This window comes from Pelodiscus sinensis, chromosome 22, assembly GCF_049634645.1.
Source record: "Pelodiscus sinensis isolate JC-2024 chromosome 22, ASM4963464v1, whole genome shotgun sequence".
In the NCBI taxonomy this organism is placed as follows: domain Eukaryota; kingdom Metazoa; phylum Chordata; order Testudines; family Trionychidae; genus Pelodiscus; species Pelodiscus sinensis.
This window is the reverse complement of record NC_134732.1, coordinates 1,927,597-1,950,210: the sequence shown is the minus strand read 5'-3', so window position 1 is coordinate 1,950,210 and position 22,614 is coordinate 1,927,597. Positions and strand designations below refer to the sequence as shown.

Here is a 22,614-nt window from a genome sequence, read left to right as displayed (position 1 = left end):
GAGCGTCAGCTGGAGCTGCGAGAGGCGCCAGTTCAAAGCCCGGCTGCTCAGTGTGGCAGGACCCCCCCCCCTTGTGCCCGTGCGGCGCTGAGCCCGCTGGGCTGTTGGCTCCTCACCCCCTCCAGCCCCACGTGGGGCAGATGCTGAGACTCGGGGCTTATCCCCGGGCCCAGATGAACTCAGGCGCAGGGCTAGTAGGTTCTGGGCCCCCTCCCGGGTTTTGGAGAGGGGGCCAAAAATGAGGGTGCAGGGGCAGAGAGAAGTTGTGGGGGAGTCTGACCGCTCATCCTGCCTGACCCGGGCGAGAGGCAGCGCGAGGCCTGGAGAGCGAGGAACAGCCCCCCCCATCTGGGCACAGAAGCGGAGGGGAGGGGGGGTCACACAGCCCCAGATGGACATTGAGCAGCACGCTGGCTAAGTAATAAAAACATCGCGCCCAGTGGAATGGTGCACACGGGGCAGTTTGGGGGGGATGGGAAATCCTAGGGGGGCTGTTGAGGGGAAGGGGGTGTAGTTGCCCAGGGAGCGGGGTGCCCCCCAGAGCAGGCTGTGGGACCCCAGTCACACTGCTGGGCCTGCCCTGCCCTGGCACTTTGCTCTGCCCTCACTGCTCACAGGGCACGTCCGGCCGCATTACAGCCCCTGTGCTCACTCCCGGGGCGAGGACGCCCCCATCTCGCCTGCTGCACTAGGGGAGTTGGGTCCGTAGCGGGAGCCACCTGACCCCGTCCTGAGCCCGTCGGAGATCCACGTGGGCCCCTGGGGCGTTTGTTTGTTGGGCTGCCAGAGTCTCCTGCGCTCTGTCCAGGAAGGTTTTTTCCTACCGGTGTCACTGCAGTGACACCCCCGCCAGGCCGGGCACGAGAAGGGGGGGCTGATGGCTCACAATGATCGTGAGAGCCGTGCGCTCCCTCTGCCCCTCTGCCGGGGTCAGTCAGCTCGCCCCGCCACTTCCAGGTACCCGAGCGCAGTTGGCAACACTGCTCTAGCCGGGGAGACCCTCTTGCTCGTGGCCACTGAGAGGAAGGAGGCCGCTCCTGCTAGCCCAGGGCCCTAAGCGGCTAGTTACTTCCAGGTGGGCCGAGAGGGGCTCCTGCTCCTGGCAGGCGTCTGTCTCCGTGGGAGGAGGCTGCAGGCTGCCCTGAACGGGGCATCATGAACCGTGCGGGAAGAAGACAGGCTGCCAAGTGACGCTCACAGCTGGCGAGGGCTGGCAGGGATGCTGCCGGGCCAGAGCCTCCCACATCTTACAGACTGAACCTGTATTTGAGAGCCAGCAGGTGGGGGTGCTGAGAGCCCCGATCCAAACTGCGCACCCTGTCTACAAGGGGTGCTGCAGGCCCCACCCCTCCCTGCAGCCATCGTCACACCTGTTCCCAGCCAGGCTTGGAGCCGTTCAGCCTCGCTGCGGCCTGGGCCTGGCGATAGCAAAGCGCTGACTCCTCAGGCCACAGACACAGACGCTGACAGTGAAGTTTGTAAAAGCAACAGTCGTTTTAATCTGGAGCTAAACGAAAGCAGCAGCAGAACTGGCAGGACGCCTGGCCCGGAGCTGCGGTTTCTATAGAGATATTTATAACAACGGGGACTGTTGGGAGAACCTCAGAACACCCCTGAACTCTGCCAGGCAGTTCCATCCAGGGAGGTTCAGCTGTGGCAGGAGAGTCCCACGGGCGTGGCCGGAGGGAGGTGGCTGGCTCTGGGCTGGGAGTGGAGGGGAAGGCCCATTGGATTGAAACGGGTTGTTCTGTAAGTAGCTAAGTGAGGCCCCGCCGGTGACGGCAGAGTTAGTGCTGGGCGGGCAGGTCCCTGCCCCGGGCCGTCCAGCCTGAGGGATGCATCTGGCCGGCACAGACCTGGACGGGCAAAGTGCAGCATCCACCCCTCTTGGTGCTGAACTCACCTGCTCCGGGGCCGGGTGGGGCTGGTCGCCCGTCAGCGGGGCTCCAGCGTGGGACAGATCCCCGGTGGGAGGGGGGTTAGTGCAGACTCTGACCCTGCACCAGCTGATCCTTCCAGCGCGTAAACTTCAAAACTGTCTAATTCTCTTAACTGTAGTAACATGTTCAACGACTGACCTGGGTTTGATCGGCCCAGCATCCGGGTCAGCCCTTCCACAAAGGCTGCTTTGCCTTTTCGTCTAAAAGCCTCCAGAGAGTTTACCCTTTATATCTGAGAGCAGCCAAACACCCCAGTCGCTGTGTGGTCTCCCCGGAATTAGACCCTCTCTGGCCCTGGCTGATCAGGCGGCGGGTTGGATCTCAGCATGCCGCTCCCGGTGTATGTCAACTGGCAGCTCAGAGCCGGTCCCTGTGCTGTGAGGGACTCTGGGAATTTTCTCCCTCACAGGAGGGGGCTGGTTTAGGCTGCTCCCTAAGGTGCCCAGGGCACCCCCTCTTGGGTTACTCTCTGCCCAGGCTCCACCCCCCTTAATCTGAACACCCCTGCCGGAAGAAGTGGCACAAACTGTGACCAGCCCACACACACTGCAAGGTGCTGAGCTGTGCTAGGCATGGGAGCTGCCCGGAGTGTCGGCGCCCGACCTGCACTGCAGCCGAGGGGAGCAGCTTGCTGGGCCCAGGGAGAAAGCCACATGCCAAGGAGCTCAATGGCCAAAGTCTCAGACTTCCTGGGGCCTGGGCTTCGGCCCCTGCTGGTCCATGAACAACCCCACAAAATCCCTGGGGACAGGCCAGGGTGCCGGGCAGGGGAGCTGGAGGGAGACTTGCAGAGAGGCTGCAGGAAGTGACCCCCCAGCGTGCCCCCCATGGATGTGAGTAGAAACCTCCCTCCCTCCAACAGAGCCGGGGCCCATGGAGAAGGGGTCTGGGCTCTCGCTGTCCAGGCTCGGAGGCTGTTCCAGGTGCCCCCAAGGGGCCGCACTAGGGAACCATTTACAGGCGCTTCTCATGCAGCTCCCTGGGTCAGTCTTCTTGGGTCTGCTGCTCCGGCTTCCAGGCGGGAGGGAAGGACAATGGGGCTGGCTTCTCTCAGGTTGCAAACGGCAGCGGGGAGGGAGCGGGCCTCCAGGAAACGCTCCTGTCTGAAGTTTGTAGGATGCTGGGCCAGCGGGGGATCAGCTCCACATCTTTTGGCCTCTCCTGCTCCTGCCCTACGTGGTGCGGGGCCCCTTGCTGGCCCGGAGCAGGCAGAACGCCGTCCCCAGGGCCGTCAGGATCACAGCCACGAAGAGGAGGATGAGGACCACCCAGGAGCTGTAGCTCGTGCCCTTTTGGAAACCTTCCGCCGGGATCATGTTGGTGAGGTTCAGCATGTAGCCCAGGGCCCAGCCGATGGACGTGTCCCCCGCCTGGGAAACAGCAAGACAGAGCAGCTCGTTATATATATAATGGAGATTGTCTATCTCCTAGAACTGGAAGGGACCTTGAAAGGTCATCGAGTCCAGTCCCCGCCTTCACAGCAGGACCAAGCACCATCCCCATGAAGTGCGTCTACCTGCACCGAGCCCCTGCGAGCTGACAGCCTGAGCTCTGGGACCCTCCCACCTCGCAGTGACCTAGAGCCGGGGCTCCAGCCTGAGTCCAAACTTCTACCCTGCAGTGTCGAGGGGCACGTCCCCTAAGTACATTACCCCTTTCCCCTGCAGCAAACACGGTCCGTGGGCCCCTCTCTTAGGGGATATGTGGCCCTGAGGCCTAGTCATAAGCACCTTCCCCTCTATCAGGGTATTTACGGCCCTGAGCCCTAGTCACTAGGTCAGTCTCCCAAAGTCAGAGAGTCCTCACGTTGCGGGGGGAGGGGGGACCCGGGCCCTCCCACTCCACGGGGTCCCAGCCCCGGGTCCTGTTGGCAGTGGCTAACTCCGCTGCCCGCTCGGCGGGGTGCCGACTGGAACAAGCCGAGCTCCCAGCGGACAATCCTCCGCCCTGGGCTCCTTCCTACCACTCGCGGCGCTCTGCTTCCTTCCCGGCGCGCGGCTCCGCGGGCCGGTCCTGGGCCAGCGCCCTCCAGCCTGGCCCTGGCGCTGGGGCCCAGACGGCAGCGGGAGCTGTGCTGGGTGGGTTTGGGCAGGAGCTCCTGCCTGAGCTCCTTCCCCTCTGGGACTGCATGGCCCCGTCTGCAGGGTCGTGGGCGTGGGGCCTGTTCGGCCAGCTGGGCCAAGGGAAGTCCCTGTGGGTTAGTGCGGGGCAGCCATACCCTGTCACAGGCAGCTAGGCAGCTCCTGGCCCAAGCTCTGTGAACCCAGCTCGGCTGACAGGCCGGCTGCGGGTGTCTCAGCGCAGTGCAGACGGCAAAGGGACTCTCCTCCCATAACCCTGCCTGTGCCCTCGCCAGCGTGACCCGCTCCTGGCCTCTCTCGCCAGTGGCATCGCTGGTACCTAGCCCTGGCACACCTAGAGATCTGAGAGCAGCCGTGTGGTCCAGCTGGGACCACGGGAGGCAGAAAGGACGCTTGACTCTCAGCAAGCCAGTGGGAACCAAGGTGCCCCCCTGCTTGCTCCATCCACTGCACCCCGCTGCCTTGAGGCAGCTGAACTAAGTCATAGAGGAGGCCAGTGCACAAGCAGGGCCCTGCGCTTGTCTCCTGGCAGTGCCCGGGACCGGTGCTGCTCCTGGACGGGCACCACCTTGTGCCCGGGTTCCCTGGCGAGGCAGCCTGGTTGCTTCATCCCTGCGCTCTGTTTCCAGAGGAACCAGGCTCAGGGGACCAGCTCCTGGTCTCTTTTACACCAGCGGCAATCCAGAGTAACTCCACGGATCTCAGCAGTGACCTCCTGAATTACAGCAGAGCAACTCCGGTCAGGATCTGGCTCCAGTTCACACTCTGTAGCCTGGAGGTATTTCTCCCTTGGAAAAGACCCTGAGCAGTTCAGTGCGAGGTGGCCTGTTCCTCCCTCCCAAGGGCTAAGGGGTGTTGAACACAAGCACAGCCACACGGGGCCTGACCTTGCTCCATCTTGCCCAGGATTGTCTCCCACAGCATACGCTCTTGTGGGCAAAGACCCACTTTGTCAGATACATGAGACTTGCATCTGACAAAGTGGGTCTTTGCCCACGAAAGCTTATGCTCCAGTCAACCTGTTAGTCCATAAGATGCCACAGCTCTTCCCACTGTTCTTGCAGAGCTGTGCCCATCCCCAAGGTGTGGGTGTGCCGTGGGTTTAGAGGGTGGCACCGTGAAATTTCCTGACATTTTCAATCCCTTTCCTAACAGTCCTCAACGTGCTGTCAGCCTCTGAGTGCTGCTGCGCGCTGAGCCAAGTTTTCCATTGGCCGTTTCTCCTCTCGGACATGGTCCCTGGCTCACAGACGTTAACGACCCATCTCACCCAAAAGCAAACGTCCCATCCGCCATCCCGCTCCCTGCCCCGGCAAAAGGCCTTTACTGGAGCTCGTTTCCTGCAGGGACCCTGGCCAGACCCATCCCCGTGTCACCTGCGGCACGGCAGAGCCTGGCTCCCGGCAGCCCCTCTGGGCCAAAGACCCACCTTTTTCTGGAAGGCGATGTTGGGGAACGAATCCTTGTCGAAGTGGTAGCCCTTGGTGAGCAGGAGGTAAATGAAGTTGGCGACGGTGCAGTAATCCGGCAGCCTCGTCGTTTGATTTGGGGCTTTCTGCTCCAGCTGCGCACCAGGCAGGGGACAGACGGGAAAGGGATGAGTCCCTGCGCTGCCCCGCAGATTTGGTTACCGACCCTGCGCAGGGAGGGGGATCTGGGCCTGGAGGCTGCAGTTACAGGCTCCTCCCACCAGAGGCTGCTGTGGCCCCGGAGGAGGGGGCAGCAGCTCCCGGCTGGGGCAGGCTATGGGGGGTGCACAGGGGGGCATGCAGGGCTGCTGGGGGATGGGTCACACAGACTGGGGTTCAGAAGGGCTGAGGAGGGCAGAGGCCCAGGAGCTAGTGGGTGACAACACTGAGCTAGGGGCTGGGTGGAAGTGCAGGGCCATGTGGCAACGGGAGGAGTGGGGGGGGGGGGGGCTGAGCGGGGGGCAGGGCCATGGGAGGAGTGGGGGGGGGGCTGAGCGGGGGGCAGGGCCACATGGAGCGGGGGGGCTGCCACTGCTCCCTGACCCAGCACTTCCAGGGGACGGAGCCAGCTGCTGGGCACCACGGCTGCCTGCCTGCCCTGTGGGGGAGCCCCACACTGAGCTCTGGCCCTGGCTGGCAGACAGGCCGGGGCATCGGGCTGGGATCCGGGCTGGGGGTGGACGGGATTCGGTCCATGTCCAGACTGAGGATCTCCAAGGCCTGTCCCAATAAATGTCGGCAGCCCTATTGCAATCCCCGGGGGCTGGAGACACCCTAGCCCAGCCCCGGCAGCCTGAGCCGTGGGACTGGCGAGATCTCACCGGAGCCACAGCCCACGCTGGATCGGCTGCAGGCTCCCGGGGCACAGAAACCCAGGCTGGCTGGCAGATCGGCTGGGGCGCTCACCTCGGCCCAGGGGGAACTGCACACGGCGTCGACAGCAGTTCTCAGTTCCGCTGGCGTGGCCACGCTTCTCTTCATCACCGTCTGCAGAAAATCCACCGTGTAGAAGAAGGCAGAGAAGGCCTGCGGGGAGAAAGCAGCACTCGCTAGTACAGCCTCAGGCCCAGCTGGGACCAGGCAGGCCTCGTCGAGCCAGTGTGGCTGCAGCGGTCGGGTGCATTCGTCTGGCCCCGGGGGGCACTTTTGCTCCAACCACTGCACTGCACTACCCCGGGCACCATTCCCCCTTAGAGCCTCATTCCCAGCTGCAGCCCAGAAGGGCCCCTGGGGCCAAAATGCAGCATTTCAGTGTTGGCACAAGAATAGGAGTAGAGGGATGGGAATCAGGCCTAGCGCACGGTTCGCCTGCACATTCTGTAGCCTCCTCGCGGACCCTGCCGGCCGCCCGACGTCATCGGGCCATGTTTGCTCTAAGGTCTTGCTTCCTGTTCGCGTCCCAAATGAAGGGCTGCGTTGCAACCTGAGCTGTGTCCTTTAGTAACTTTCTAAAGTGGAGCCCTGGCTGCCACGCTCGGCAGAATTGCTGACCGGGAAGTTCTCTGTCAGCGGTTTGCTGTGAGCGGCGGACGGTGCGCAGCCGAGGGTCAGGGCGGAAGCCCCCACAAATGCCCAGATGGTGAAGAAGTGAGAACGCTGAAGACAAGGAGGAAGTCTCCATTGTGCTCGATGCTAGAATTCAATGAGCAGAACTGGCGAAGTTGGGGACCGGCCGAGAACCCCCCAAGAGAGACACAAACAAGTCAAGGATGGGAAGCCTGACAACAGCCATCACAGGACAGTGGGAAACCCGGAGATCCACCCGCCTAGGACAAATGACTGGAGCAGGACGCTGGAAACCCACAGACTCCAATGGAATTTACACGTAAACCAATGGGGCGGTTTTGCTGTTGGACTCTGGGTTCAGTGCTGCCCGGAGCCTCGCATCAGGATCCACAGAGCCCAGCTGCGCACTCGAGTCTGGCCACAGGATTGACTTCAGCCATGACAGATGGGTAACTGTGCATGTGTACAGACGTCAGCAGAGGGGGGTGTTGTGGACAGCAGAGAGGCAGGGCCGGCCCACAACATTTTGGTACCTGAGGCAGGGAGCTCAAATGACGCCCCCATCCCCCTCGCTTGGGCCAAAACTTGGAAAGGTCTCGATTCTGCCTCCATCCTGCTCTACTCCTCTCACGGCTCTGCTCTTCTACCTACGTCTGCACCAGCAGCAGACACCATTTTCTACCCTCTGGGTCCTAGTGGCTGCCTCAGTTCTCCTCACGGTCAGGCCGGCCCTGCAGAGAGGGGGGTGTTGCTTTTCACATTGTATTTGCAGTAAAAGCAACGGTACCAGCCTTCGGTAGAAGTAAAGCTTTCAGTAGAAGCCCTGGAAAGGCTCCCACGTGCCTCTTACAAGCACAGCACGCCCACAGAATTCAGCAGCAGACAGGCTCCAGGGCTCTGGGCTGCCCGGTGGCACCAGTAGGAGACGGGGGAGGCTGCCGGCTGCCCACCACACCTGGAACCTTGGGACACTTACAATGAAGCTTCCCGAAAGGCGGGGCTGGAAAACCCCGTCGAAGGAGCAGCTGGAGAAGTTGCAGCTGGAGAAGTTGAAGAGACTGTCCACGTACGAACGGCACTGCCCTGCATCCCCGGACCCCACCACGCTGATGTTCCGCTGGGGATTGTAGTTCTTTGGATTCTCTTCTGTGCAGGGGGAGTTGTAGACCTCTTGCAGCTGCAAGCTCCTTTGGTAGCCTTTGGGCCAGCAGGGGTTGGTCACCCTGTCTTTGTAACCGTCAGCCTGTTGGACAAGGAAAAGGCACCACATAAGCCTGCCTTGGTCTGCAGTTACCACAGCCAGGAGGCAGTCTGGGGACAGGCAGTGTGGTGTAGCGGGTGGAGCCAAGCACTAGCATTCAGAAACACTGCCCCACGTATCATGGTGAGCCAAGCATGTCGCAGGGCAGGGACAGGCAGCTTAGCCCAGGAGGGGGAGTAACTCCTGACTCGCACAGCCTGTGGCAGCAGCAAAGGGAGACGGGAGCGGGGACCAGGCATCCCTGAGGGTTCAGTTCAAAAGCAGCCAAGGAGTTAAACACACGTGGGCAGGGAACGGGCGCCCGGGTTTGCCTGAGCCCCGCTGGCTCTCCCGGGGCTGCTGCAGGCAGGTCTCAGCCCAGCAGGGATGCTTCGAAAGAGGGTCAAGTCGAGGTTTTGGGTTGTGCGCGGGGGCAAAGGCAGAGAACTCAAAGGGCTGGTAACTGTGCGATTTCTACAAACTTCTGCCCCCAGCCCAGGGCATGAAACAAGAGCTCCCTCCACTCACGCCTGGTGCTGAAATTCCCGGGGTTCAAACCCTGTGGTGGCAGCTCAGACCCCATCCCGGGGGCGGGGGGGGGGGGATGGGAGAGCCGCAGGCGTTTCCAGTCGCTCGAGGACGTGGCGCTCCCGTGGGGATGGGAAAGCCCGGCCAGTCGCTGTCGTACACACCTGTTATGGGGCGCCCTAGACGTGTCACTGCAGTGCCCGTAGGGTGCCCCCAGCTGAGCCCCCACTGCCCAGTCGGGAATTCTAGGCCCCTTTGCGTGGGTTGTAACAGGCTGGGCTCACCCCGGTGCCCTGGCTCCCCAGAAACAAGCTGCCCCTCGCCACTGCCTCTCCAGGCTGGGACTGTGGGGGCAGGGGTGACCTGGAGCTGGAGCTGGGGACATGCCCTGGGGGCGGGGGAGGGAGGCGGGAGGAATGCTCCACGCAGAGCTAGGCCTCGGTACCTTCATGAGCTTGGAGAGCACCCTCCTGAGGACCTGGTCCCTGCCGTAGCACAGGTAGCTGTGGGTGTACACCTTGTACGTCTGCCCGTAGAGCCGCAGCGTCACCCCGGCCCCAGGGTCCTTCATCTCCGCCTGGGTCTCAAAGGTGATCTGGGTGGAGGCGCCTCCCAGGTCCATGGCTCCCACGGTGGGTTTCTGTGGCCGGACCCACTGCCCGACCCAGTCGTACTGCGGGGAGGGGACAAGCGCAGCCAGAGACGTGACACTCGCCCTGCCCGGCTCAGAACCGAACGCCCGCCCGCCCGCTGCCGTCAGAACAACGTGCCCGACGACCCACGCGGGGCCCCGTCCTGCGCCTGCTGCCAGTGCTCTCAGCATCCAGCTGGCAGGGCGCAGGCTGACATGGTGCTGAGCACCCTCCACTCTCACTGACCTCCATGGCGGGAGGGACTCAGCGTCATGCTACCGCAGTGCCCCGGACCTTGCGGAGGAGGGTCCCTGCTGGTGAAGGAGGGGGCTGGTGCATGGTCAATAGCGTGTCTTGGACACACGCTCCCCAAGAGCTCGTCCTGCTGCAGGCTGGGGCCCAGGGTATTCTGCACACCCAGGGACAAGTCCCACGAGCCGTGTAGGGCCACGCAGGCCACCGCCTGACTTGGCCATGCACGTTTGGCTCCCGCCTGCAGGAGCTTCACGCGTGCGAGCAGGGGGAGTTTGCTCCCAGCGGGTTCCTAGCAGCTCCATGCACGGCACCTCCATGGCTGAGCCAACAGCCCAGGCTGCAGCCCTCCCCTGCTCCCTAACGTGGCTCCAGAATGGACGGAGCAGGCTTGGGGCGGGAAGCTGATCCTCGTCATTGCTGCCATGGTGAGGGAGCCCTCAGCATTTCTACCTAGCTCCCTGGACGTGGCCTGTCCTGCCCTGCCCACCTTGATGAAGTTCTCCAGGAGATAGTTAGCCGTGACCCAGCCGAACACCCCCTCGTCTTCCCCGGACAGGATTTTGGCTCCCCGGAAATCAAAGGGGTAGGACTTGAGCGTCGAGGTCACTGCGCTGAGGATGTTGTCCGAGTCAGTCTGGTTACTGCAGCTACAGGACACACAAAGCCACGCTTCATTGCAGGAGAAAGGAGGCAAACAGCCGCCAGGGACGTCGGCTCCCCAACCACCCAGCACAGCGCACGGGCAGGAGACGGCTCTGCCCCTCCCTCCGAGGGCAATGGCGAGGCTCACGCATGGCACGGCGGTGGCCCCGAGGGACCCATGGGGGTGCCACTAATGCCAACGTGTGCCAGCGAGGGGGATTGAAGGAAGTACCCCTTCAGCAATCCCAGGCTTCCTGAGCCCCTCCCACAATGCAGGTGCCACAGCATGGGTGTACGGGGACTCCACGCAGGGCTGAGCTGGGCACACAACTCAGGGTCTCTACTTTCCACGCGGAGCCGGAGCCAGAAAATCTCACGTCTCCAGCCAGACCACAGCTGGCGCCAGGCACCAGCTCCCCCGCTGCCCACCTCAGACTGGCCCCAGCCTGGGTCTGCCCTGCTCGCCGGCCGGGTCTGAGCCCCTGGGCATTGCTGACTCGGACACCCTGCCAGCCCTGGCCGGAGAAGAGCCTTCCCTTCCCTGCACGGGTCTCGCTAGGGCAGGGACCCTGGGGAAGGGGCGCTGGCTGCTCCGCCAGCTTCCCCTTGCAGCAGGAGAGGCGGCGGGCCGGGGCCAGTCGAGCCTGCTGTCCACGCCACCTGCCCGGCCAAGAAGGCAACAGATCCCCTCCTGCGGGGCTGGCCCGTACTGGCGCGGGGCGCACACTGCGCAGGGTCTGAAAAGGATCCCACCTGCCTGGACAGAAGGCCCAGGGGTACGTTTCTGATCAGCCCCCGCACCACGGCAGGGCCAGCTTGTAACTTTCCGGGTCAGGAAAAATGTCTCCTTGGGCCAGGGATTCCCTCCGTGCCCGGGGGGGCTCCCTGCCCCCTGGGGCCCAGCAGGATGGTGGGTTGCAGACGGTGACAATTCCCATTTCCCAGCCCAGCCCAGGGCTGCACAGCTGGGCGGGGAACCCAAGAGCATCCGGGGACAGGGGTCGATGGCGAAACTCACTTCAGCAGCCGCATGCCAGCTGTGGCTCCCAGGTAGAGAGGGGTGAGCCGATGCCTCTCCCTGGGGACGTCGCTCATGGCCTGCCTGAGACACGGCTCCAGCCTCTTGCCGGCGTCCGAGGGGTTCTCGACGTAGCTGGAGATCCCGCCCCCTGCGGGCGAGATGAAAACGAGCGTCGGTCCATGGATGGCAAGGAAGCGGGAGCCGCGCCGGGCGCCACAAGCGCTGGGCGGGGGAGGGAGCGGCAGGTGCAGAGCAACCATAGCTCTACCCAGAGCAGCTGCCCCCAAGGGATCCTCCCCTCATGCCACAGGGGTGACCCAACCCCCCTGCAGGGATGGCGTGGGGGGAGCCCTGCGTGAAAGGCCTGCAGTGTCACTGGGCGTGGCTCATGCGCTCCCGCCCCTCCCCTTTGGGCTGCTCCTGAACTAGGCAGCTGGGGGCAAGGCTGCTCTTCCCAAGCCTGCGCCCACTCCTGTAGGGAGGGCACCCCGGGGCTCCCCCCACCAGAAGCAGCTGCGGTCCCTTCGGGCCAGTCACAGCCGGCGGGGGGGACGTGGCTGGGTGCGTGCGACTGTGCACACACACCGGAGCACACGAAGGGGAAACCCTCCACCTCACTGGAGTTCCTCTGCCCACCCCGGCCCGGCCACAGGGCTGGGATTAGCCCGTTCCCGTGGCCCAACAATCCAGCGCCCGGCGGAGCCCACAGGTCTCCCTCTTGCTCCCGGAGCCCGGCCCCGCCCGACAGGGGTCACCCAGGCTGGCAATGACCCTGCTGAACGGCGCCGGCGCCCCGGACAAAACGTGTCCCGCCCAGCGGCTCCCCCCCATGCACGGGGCAGCCCCGGCGCAATGCATGCTGGGACAGCGCTGGAGAAAGGAGGCCCCGTTGCCAGGGTTACTGAGCAGGCAGGGACCCCATGGGCCATGCAGGGCGCACGGGGACAAGGGCAGCTGGGTCGTCGCACGGTTCCAGCCTCTAGGCCGTTCCCAGACGGGCCCTGCAGAGCCAGGGCAGCAGCGCGAGCCGGGAGCGGCCCCTACCCTCCACGTCGCACATGCTGTGCTGGCTGACGATCCCCGTGTCGTTCTCCTTGTCCGCAGGCCACTTGTAGACAAACATGGCCGTGTGGGAGGAGCCGGCGTCCAGGACGATGCCGTACTGCGGGCACAGGCAGAGAGAGGGAAAGGCTCAGGCCCAGGGGAGAACAGCCAATGGGCCCCGGGCCCCTCCCTTGGCCAGAGCCACAAGCCCCCACCCCCGCCAAGAGCGTGGGTGCTGGGGACTGCTCTAGACAGGGGGAGCTGCCGCCGGCCCAGGACTCCTCTGGCCTGGTTAGCGGTGGGGGCATTTGGGGTTCTCCAGAGGGGTGGGGCCGAGCGTGTGGCTCCGGCTGAGGGGACTGGCCAGGCCTTACGAAATCCACCTGATGCTGATTCGACAGTCGACACTGGCAGGTCCCTGCACAGCAGCTCAGCTCCCAGCGCTGTCACCCCAGGCGCCCACTCTGGCAAGGCACTGGGTGGCACTTGCTTGCGGTTGCTGCGCTCTAGGTAAACCCCCTCGGTGAGACGCGTAGAGCTTGCTGCATTCTGGATACAGCACTGTGGGGCAGTGTGGACACTTGAATTGTTTATTGCATTGAGACTGGCCTTGGGAAATGGCCCATAATCCCTCAAGTCGCCTCTGCTCTTTGGAACTCACTCAGCCATCTGCTTTGCAGGCATGGGCATGCCCCTTTCAGAGCTCCCAGGCTCTGCTGACTTGCTCCGGGACAGAGCGACCAGTCAGAGGCTGGCGTCTGTGTGTGAGTACAAGGGAACTCCAAGAAGCGTCAGGATCAGTTCTGCCGTCCCATGGCACTGCGCTGTGGGTTGCTTACCCACAATGCTTTGTGCTCTCTGTGGACAGGGAGCGAGCCATGTGGCCATGAAATGTCAACAATGGGAGGCAGAAAAAACCATTTGACCAGTTTTCACTTTCGCCAACTTTTGCAGGTCAACAAGCGCTTTTGTCACCAAACCAGTACCTTATTTTAAAGGGGTACTTTAGAAAAAAAGGTTGAGAAAGACTGCCCTAGCCCCATGCCCCTGCCTCCACCCCACCCTCCTACCTGCAGGGTTACAGCACCAGTTTTCCAGCTGGGGAAACAGCCATGCAGAAAACCACTCACCTGGAGGCTTTCCCCACTGCTCCCATTGGCCAGAATCACAGCCAATGGGAGCAGCATGGGGCGGTTCCTGGGGCACAGAACCAGGTAAGCGCCCCCATTCCCCTTATATCCAGACTCTGTATCCTCATCCCCCATCACACACCCCCTCCCGCTGAGACCCTGCATCCCCACCCTGCTCCTGAACCATCCCTCCCTCCCTCCGAGACCCCACACCTCAGTCCACACTAGCCCCCTGCCTCCCAGCCAGACCCCCTCTGGCACCCGTTTTGTCATCATGGCTGGTTGGCTGGTGGTCTGCGGAAAGGTCTGCATTGAGCAGGCTGGGCAGCAGGCCAAAAAGTTTGAGAACCGCTGCCCTAAGGGCTGGCCAGTCCCACCCATAACATACACGGGAGCGAGGGTCCATTGGTAGCGCCCTGGCTAAATGGGGCTAGACGGCTACAGCGTTATCAATAGCCACTCCAGAAGCTGTGCACTGCACAGATGCACACACAGGATGGCGGCGCAGGGATCTGTCAGTGGACACCAATTCATAGTAACACGCATCCTCGTTCACAGGGCCAGCTTTAGGAAGTGCGGGGCCCAATTCAAACAATTTTGACGGGGCCCCCACAGCAATTTTGGTTGAGCAAAAAAAAAAAAAAAGCACAAAAAATCCCCCGCCAACGCCAACACACACACACACACACACGCACACACGCACACACACACACACACACACACACACCCCCTCTCATGGCACAGGACAACCCTGCACTAAACTCACACCTCCTGTGGCACAGGCAGCCGACACACTCCTCCGGAGCCAGCAGGGGCAGCAGATTTGTATAATTTTTGGTGGTGTCCCATTAGCCACACCCCCTGGCTCCCGTTAACCAGGCCTCTGGAGGTAACTCGCTCGGGGCAAGATGGACACGTGACCAGAAGTAAAAGATGTCATGTGACTCCCCCTCCCCCCCAAGGACTTTTCCCACCATCCTCCTACCAACAGGGATTCGTTTGGCCTCCACCAAACCCCCCTCCTGCAACTATCCTGCAATTGCATTAACCCCAATGTGTGTGACATTAACTCGGGGGCAGAGAGCTGGGGGAAGGGTTCCCTCTAAGGCTCTGTCTACACTTGCAGCTTCTTGCGTAAGTACAGCTGTTCTTGTGCAAGAACCTACAGAGCATCCGCACTGCCCGCCTGCTCTTGCGCAAGGACATTTACAGTCCGGCGTGGTAAGAGAGAGCGTCTTGCGCAAGAGCTACGCTCTTTTCTAACAGGTGTGAGCTCACTTGCACAAGAGGGCAGTGTGGATGCTTGGCGGGGATTTCTTGCACAAGAAACCCCTATGGCTAAAATGGCCGTCGGAGCTTTCTTGCTCAAGAGAGTGTCCACACCGCCATGGATGCTCTTGCGCAAAAGCACATGGCAGTGTGGCTGTGTTCTTGCACAAGATTTCTTGCACAAGAACCCTTGCACAAGATGTTCTTGTGCAAGAAGCTGCCAGTGTAGACATAGCCTAAGAGTTTCCTCTCATGAGCAGAATGGATTTTGTGTTGTGCACCAGTACTGAGTTCATGTGGCTTGTCTGGATGCGCCACTGTGGCACCCAAGTTATTAATAAATATTTTATAAACCTTTACCTTTCCCTCTGCTGCCCTTTCTCCTCCCCTTGCTCCATCAGCTCCCCTGGTGCCTGCTGCCCCCCAGCCCCTCACCCTCCTCTGCTGTCCTGACTCCTGCCCTTCTCGCTGCCCTCAGCCCTCCTGCAACCTGCCCCCCTCCACCAGCCCTTCTCTCCTCCCTGTGCCCACTCCTCCAGTAGCCCCACTCTGATCACGTGAGCTACCCCTCCTCATCCCCTCTCCTAACACCTCCCTCTACACACCTGCCCTGCCTCTCTCCTCTGGTGCTGGTCCCTCCCCTGCAAGTGTCTGCCCTTCTGCTCCACCCCCAGAATCTCCTGGCACCTGCACCTTCCCTTAGCCCTGCAGCCTCCTGGTGTCTCCTCCTTCCCTCAGTGCCTCTGCCCCCTTTGCCCTCTTTTTCCCTGATGCCCACCCCCCTCACCACTCTCTGCCCCATTCCCCTCCTGCCCCTCTGTGCCCTCACACATGACTTGCTCCGTCCCCACCATTCTCATGCCCACTCCTTCTTTCAAGACTTCTCCCTGAATCGTCCCCTCCCCCCTCTAGCCCCCAATGCCCTTCCCCTCTCTTCTCCTCTCCCAGCATTACCCTGTCCCCCCTCCCACTGACACCTCCCCTCCTGCTCTTTTCCGCATGGTCTGCACTTGGTGCCCTGGCATGTCTCTCCTCCACCCTGTCTCTTGGTGCCTTCCTCTTTCTTCCCCCACCCCTGCTGCACAAGCCCCTCCCCCTCCCATACCTCCTCCTCCACACAAGCCCCTTCCTCTCCCACTCCCTCCCCCTAGTATTCCCCCTCCCCTACCTTCTGCAGCTCCCCATGCTCCATCAAAGCCACTGGGAGATTAGACAGACTTCCTAGGCCTGCCCTAGAGCCCACCCCGCTTCCATTCCAATAAGTGTGGGGCACTCGAGGGATTGCTTTCCTTGGGCACAAGGCAGCCAGCAGCCGAGGATCTGACCTGGGCCAGGATCTCGTCACCTGGGGCTTTGCTGCCTTACAAGAAAACCTGACTCTGGGTATTTTACAGGAACAATGCTCAGCGCTCATCAGATGACCACAAAACCCCAGCGCGCTGACACAGGATGTGGAGGGGGGAGGGGAGAAAGGGCGTAGAGCTGGGTGACAGAGCTGGGTGACATTTTTCAACCAAAACATTTTTTGGCTGGGGGCGGGGGGAGCAGGTTCCACAATACTGACACATCCATGAATTCCCGTCAATTTCACCAAATAACTTGGGGTGGGGGCACAGCCTTTTGAAAGAACTGGTTGCAGTCTAGATGCTCTTTGCCGTCTGGACGTGGCCTCACACTGACACTTCTTTCCACACCAGATGAAGTGGCGTGTTAACCGGATTTCTTTTCCCCAACGTTTCAGCATTGCCAGCGCTAAGGAGGTTCAACTGAGGTGACTCGACTCATTGAGCGTTTCAAAGGAGGAATGGGAACTCCCTGCAGCCCAGGCCAAGGGGCGTCCTGCTGACTCTGGGCTGCAAGCGGCCTGCCCGCTTTGAAACGTGCAAGAGTCCCAGCCGGGGACTCCCCAGCTGATCCCCCGTTCTGCTGAAATGCCCCAAGGAGCCGGGATCAGCTGGGGAGTCCCCGGTTGACTCTGGGCTCCACAATTTGAAACCGAGGCACCAACTAATCCCTGGCTCAGCTGTCAGCGCTGCTGCTTTGCAATACCCCTTCTCCCCCCCCGCTTTGCAATACCCCTTCTCCTCCCCCCCGCTTTGCAATACCCCTTCTCCTCCCCCCCCACTTTGCAATACCCCTTCTCCTCCCCCCCGCTTTGCAATACCCCTTCTCCTCCCCCCCGCTTTGCAATACCCCTTCTCCTCCCCCCTCCACTTTGCAATACCCCTTCTCCTCCCCCCCCGCTTTGCAATACCCCTTCTCCTCCCTCCTCAGCTGTGCCAAGTACAAACCTGCCTGGACCCGGGAGGGGGACGTACGGGCCGCAATGCACCCGCAGCTTCACGGCTATTTCTACTCCAGCCAAGGCGAGACGCACCCCAGCCTGGGACCCATCCTCTAGGCCACGAGTTTGTCACCAGTCCCGCCCAGCCCTCAGGGTCCCACACCCGCCTGCTCCGGCACAGCCCAACCTCTGGACTCGGAGTCTGGTCTTCTGAAGCCCTGCTCCTGCCACCACGCGGGACAGAAAGTGGGGCCCTTCCTAGCGCCCGCCTGGCCGGGCAGCGAGGCGCTATGTGTGGACTGGTCCTGTGCTCCCCAGGCACGCCAATGCCCTTTGGCTTTGAGAGGTGCACAGGGAAGTGGGAGCAGGTCTGCAAAGCAGACGGGTCCCCCCGCCACTCCAAAGCCACGTGCTCAGAAACTGAACCGGCATTCCCAGACAGCGCCCCTCAGGCCGAGCTCCCAACAGAACACTGCCAGGCCCGTGCGCCGGAGGTGGGGGTGATTCCGGCCAGGCTGGGGCGGCGCGCTCTGGCCGGTCAGGGGAGAGCCGGGGCTGATTCCCCGCCCCGTCCCCAATGACGGCGCGTCGGGGTCCCCCTGATCCTGCAGCCCTGGAGCAGCAAGAACAGACTCCGCCAGCCGGTAGAGGGGGGGGGGGGGGGTTATTGCTTCTCCGGGACACAGCCCGGCACAGACGTTCCGCTGAATTTTGTCAGGCTTTGAATTGTTCGGTGGGGGGGGGGGGGCTAATTTCTCTGCAATGAAAAAACTCGCCCCACGTTTCGTGGCCAGGGCTGCTCCCCCAGGTCCCGCCGCCTTCAGCACCGCAGCGGGCGCTCAACTTCCTCCAGAGCCAGCGAGCCCCCGGAGCGGCTCCTAGCGCGGGGCTCTGTGCGTGGACTGAGAAACGAAAAGTCTCGCAGCCACGCGGGGGAACTCGCCGGGCTCCGAGCGGAGCCGCCGAGGTCTCTCGGCTCCCGTGCGCTGGGCATCCCTCCCCGCGCGGCCCCGCTCACCTTGAAGTGCGACGGGTCCCGCAGGTTCTTGGTGCGCAGGCAGAGCAGCAGGATGCCCAAGAGGCCGAGGAGGCAGAGCAGCAGCAGCGCCGCGATCACCTTCCTGGCCATGGTGCCGGGGCCGCGTCGCGCCGGGGCTGCCGCCTCCTTTCTGGCGCGCTACCCGGGGCTGAGACTGGAGCGGAGCCCTGAGATTGCGGGAGGGGGCGCAGGTGAGAGGCCCATGGCTCCTCCTCGGCTCGGGGCTGTGGCCTCACCGGGCAGCGCGCACTCTTTGCGCTGCACCTCGGGGCCCGGGGCTGCGCCTTGCTGTGCGCGCCTTTGCGCTTTGCGCTGCGCCCCCTTCTGGGCTTTGCGCGCAGCCACCCTTGGCTACCTCGCCCCTGCAGGCCTGAGCCCACCAGCGCAGTGGGGCAACCGGGCGCTGGCCGCAGCTCTAGCCCCAGTTGCAGGCACCTAGTCGTGCCAGACCGCCTGGGGCGCACCGCTGTGCCGGAGACCACAAGGCGCAGGGGCTGGTGCGCACAAGCGGCAGCGCTTAGAGCTGGGGCTTGGAGCCCAATTCCTAGGGTGAGCCAAGGTCCCTTTTTAAAGGGCCAGTCCCGTATTTAACCCTCCTGCAGGTGTCCCACTTAATGGGCAAGTTGTCCCCTATTTTCTGTCTCCCTTCCCATCAGCACGGATGGGTCCTACTGCCAGCTGGCCCCTAGCTCCCCAGCTGCAGCCAACCTGCCGTGAGTGCGAGGAGTCGCTGGCTGACAGTGGGGGTTAGTGTGCAAGGCCGATGATCTGGCAAAGCTGCTGTGTATGGGGCAAGGACCCCCGTCCCCCAGTGGCTCCTCAGGGCAGACCCTGACCAGGCTCACTCACCCCTGCCCTGTTGCCTGTGGCTGTGACTGTAGGCAACAGGGATCAGAGTAACTGTCACATTGCAACTAGGTATGCAAGCGAGTAGTTGACTACTCCACCGCCCCCTACGTATATGCTTATTGGGTAGTCCAGTGGAGTACGTGGCTACTCACTTCCCCCCCCCCCCTTGCTGCCTTTGTATGAGATTCAGCAAGGTAGGGGGAGGACAGGAACCACTGATGGGGGAGACAGTTGTCCCCCAGTGTTACCTGCACACATTTCTCTATCCTTTCCAAATTTCAGGGGGACACACCTTTTCCCTATTGCTTAAGGTGCACCCGTTAATTTACACACCCACCCTTCCCCAATTCCTAGGGCTCAGAGCGGAACTTCCTGCAGGTTGGCAAGGTCTTTTGCCACTGAAGGAGCCTCACACAGTAATATCCTGATCCTCTATTGATTGACAATTCTCAAGCAAGCAGAATACACATGCCAAGCACACGGTGTCACGCTCACCAACCCTGGTACAGGCAGACTTCCCCTGCTGGCCAGGCAAGAGCAGTCTCTCTGGGTCCTAGCTGCTGCACAATCGTGCAGAGGAGACCTGGCAGCTCTGGTCTTGTGTCTTGGAGGTGAGTTCTTCTTCCAGGTCTTCCCTCCTTCTTGGGGTTCCTTATTTCCTTTCCTTCTTGGACCCCAGTTTATATAGTGAAACTTGAGTCCTGTGTAGCTAGACTGTAACCAATTAGTTTAGCATAATTTTACTGACCAATCATAACATACTGTAACAGAATCACCTAACCAATCAGCTCCCACCACCTTAGTTGAATTACACCTAGCAGAATGAATGCTCCAGCAGACAGAAACAGTTACACACCAGACAGAGATCGCAAGGCAAACAATAGGAATGTGAGGACAATGGTGATAGAATGAGGATTCCACAACCTCAGCTATGGATAAGCAGTTTCTTGCCCAGAGATAAGTTTTCTCTGCCCATCTCGAGATCAGTTTCTTTACCTGGGGACAGTGGGGGCCATTAGGACAGGACCCTTCTCACCGCCCGGTGTGACTCTATCGTAATGCACTTTAGGTGGAACGTGGGTCTGTGACTCCAGCTCTCCACCTTACGGCTGCTGCTCGTCAGTCTGGCCACAGAGGAAGGCTTTATGCCTAACAATATGGCTGCAGAAAAACCATATTGTTACACCAGCACCATCTCCATGGTACCCCCTCCGCCTCTCCCTGATAGAGGCAGCAGTAGAGGGAGAGAGGAGGCAGCTCCAGCAGCAGCCCCTGTCCACAGCCAGACCCAACTGTCATGAACAGGGGCTGCTTTCCGGCTTGCACCGGTCCGGGACGCTGCTCCTCTTATTGCATTTCAAATGCAGAGCTGCAGTGTGCATGGCGCAGCCAGGACTGCTCAGAGCTACCCCACTGAGCGGCGCTTATCGACTAATCGTGCAGTTGATACAAATTGCGGTAGGACAGCACCAGTCAGAAGGGTAAGGGAGTAGGGGACTAAGGCTGGGGGAAAGCTGACGGGTGCAGAGGGGCACATGGATCGGCCAGAGACATCCCTCGGGGGAGGGCCAATGAATGGAGATTGTGTCCTGGTGAGGAGGAGAGGATGGAAGATGCTAAAATACAGGTAAGAGCTGATGAGAAACAGTGAGATAAAAGTCCCATCCAATCCCAGCAGGGAATGGCAGACAAGCCCCCAGAGATGGCCCAAGGCATTCGTGGAAGGCCTAGTGCCCCAGCCCTCCGTACTCCCTGGCTCCCAGCCCTGTCACTCAGGGGAGGGGACTTGGGGGAAGAGCGGAGATTGCCCCCCCCCCTTCAGTGGCAGCAGGAAGTGGAGTGATGCGACTGGGAGCCAGTGGATCAGGGTGGACTGATGCTGGATTACTCTGCTTCCTGTCTCTACCGCCAGTGGGGGGGACCCCTGCTGCTGGCACCAGCCCCCCCACTAGTGCCCTGGGCTGCATCGCTCGGGGGAGGGGGGAGAGCAGGGAAGGGGAGGAGCAGATTGTGGCAGGTGCTTGGGGAAAGAGGTGGAGGGGGGGAAGGGCAACACTAGAGTTCCCCCCCCCCCCCGTGTCCCTCTGCAGCAATCCCCACTGTCCATAGGTAATAAGCAGGAAGAACTGGAAGTTATAATAAAGAAATACAGCTATGGCATCGTGGGCATCCCGGAGACTTGGTGGGATAATACACGATTGGAATATTGGTATAGAAGGGTACAGCTTAGTCAGGAAGCACAGGCGGGGAAAAAAGGGAGGAGGTGTTGCCTTATATATTAAAAATGAACACACTTGGACGGAGGTGGAGATGGACGTGTTGAGAGTCTCTGGGTTAGGTTAAAAGGGGTAAAAAAAGAAAGGGTGATGTCATGCTAGGGGTCTACTACAGGCCACCTACCCAGGCAGAAGAGGTGAATGAGGCTTTTTTTAAACAACTAACAAAATCATCCAAAGCGCAGGATTTGGTGGTGATGGGGGACTTCAACTATCCAGATACATGTTGGGAAACTAACACAGCGGGGCACAGACTATCCAATAAGTTCTTGGACTGCATTGGAGACAACTTTTTATTTCAGAAGGTTAACAAAGCTACTGGGGGGAGGCTGCTCTAGATTTGATCCTAACAAATAGGAAGGAACGGGTTGAGAATTTGAAAGTGGAAGGCAGCTTGGGTGAAAGTGATCATGAAATCATAGAGTTCATGATTCCAAGGAATGGTAGAAGGGAGAACAGCAAATTAGAGACAACGGATTTCAGGAAGGCAGATTTTGGTAAGCTCAGAGAGCTGGTAGGTAAGGTCCCATGGGAGGCAAGACCGAGGGGAAAAACAACTGAAGAGAGTTGGCAGTTTTTCAAAGGGACATTGTTAAGGGCCCAAAAGTAAGCTATTCCGCTGTGTAGGAAAGATAGAAAATATGGCAAAAGACCAGCTTGGATCAACCAGGAGATCTTGCATGATCTAAAAATAAAAAGGAGTCCTATAAAAATGGAAAATAGGACAAATTACAAAGGATGAATATAGGCAAACAGCACGGGAATGCAGGGGCAAGATTAGAAAGGCAAAGGCACAAAACAAGCTCAAACTGGCTACAGGCATAAAGGGAAACAAGAAGACATTCTATAAACATATTAGAAGCCAGAGGAAGACTAAGGACAGGGTAGGCCCACTGGTCAGCGAGGAGGGAGAAACAGTAACGTGAAGTTTGGAAATGGCAGAGATGCTTAATGACTTCTTTGTTTCGGTCTTCACCGAGAAGTCTGATGAAGGAATGCCTGACATAGCGAATGCTGGTGGGAAGGGGGGAGGTTTAGAAGATTAAATAAAAAAAAGAACAAGTTAAAAATCACTTGGAAAACTTAGATGTCTGCAAGTCCCCAGGGCCTGATGAAATGCATCCTAGAATACATAAGGAGCTGATAGAGGAGGTATCTGAGCCTCTAGCTATCATCTTTGGCAAATCATGGGAGACAGGAGAGATTCCAGAGAGCTGGAAAAGGGAAAATATAGTACCTGTCTATAAAAAGGGAAATAAGAACAACCCAGGAAACTACAGACCAGTCAGTTTCACTTCTGTGCCAGAAAAGATAATGGAGCAAGTAATTAAGGAAATCATCTGTAAACACTTGGAAAGTGGCAAGGTGATAGGGAACAGCCAGCATGGATTTGTAAAGAACAAATCATG

At 60.4% G+C, this 22,614-nt stretch overlaps 1 protein-coding gene across 2 annotated transcripts; it reads right to left on the bottom strand.

The window, feature by feature from the left end:
• Positions 1-1,474: 1,474 nt before the first annotated feature.
• LOC102446323 (ectonucleoside triphosphate diphosphohydrolase 2) lies at positions 1,475-19,551 on the bottom strand. Of its 2 annotated transcripts, none has more exons than XM_075905139.1 (9): positions 19,429-19,551; positions 12,359-12,476; positions 11,312-11,462; positions 10,139-10,298; positions 9,210-9,437; positions 7,973-8,239; positions 6,397-6,516; positions 5,451-5,585; positions 1,475-3,310 (listed from the first exon to the last, which is right to left on the bottom strand). In XM_075905139.1, the coding sequence occupies exons 2-9, from the start codon at positions 12,435-12,437 to the stop codon at positions 3,113-3,115; spliced, it is 1,338 nt and encodes a 445-aa protein (XP_075761254.1). In that variant the 5' UTR covers positions 12,438-12,476; positions 19,429-19,551; the 3' UTR covers positions 1,475-3,112. The 2 variants fall into 2 exon arrangements, with proteins under 2 accessions (XP_075761254.1, XP_075761253.1); XM_075905138.1 differs by lacking the exon at positions 19,429-19,551 and adding an exon at positions 18,060-18,377.
• Positions 19,552-22,614: the final 3,063 nt, after the last annotated feature.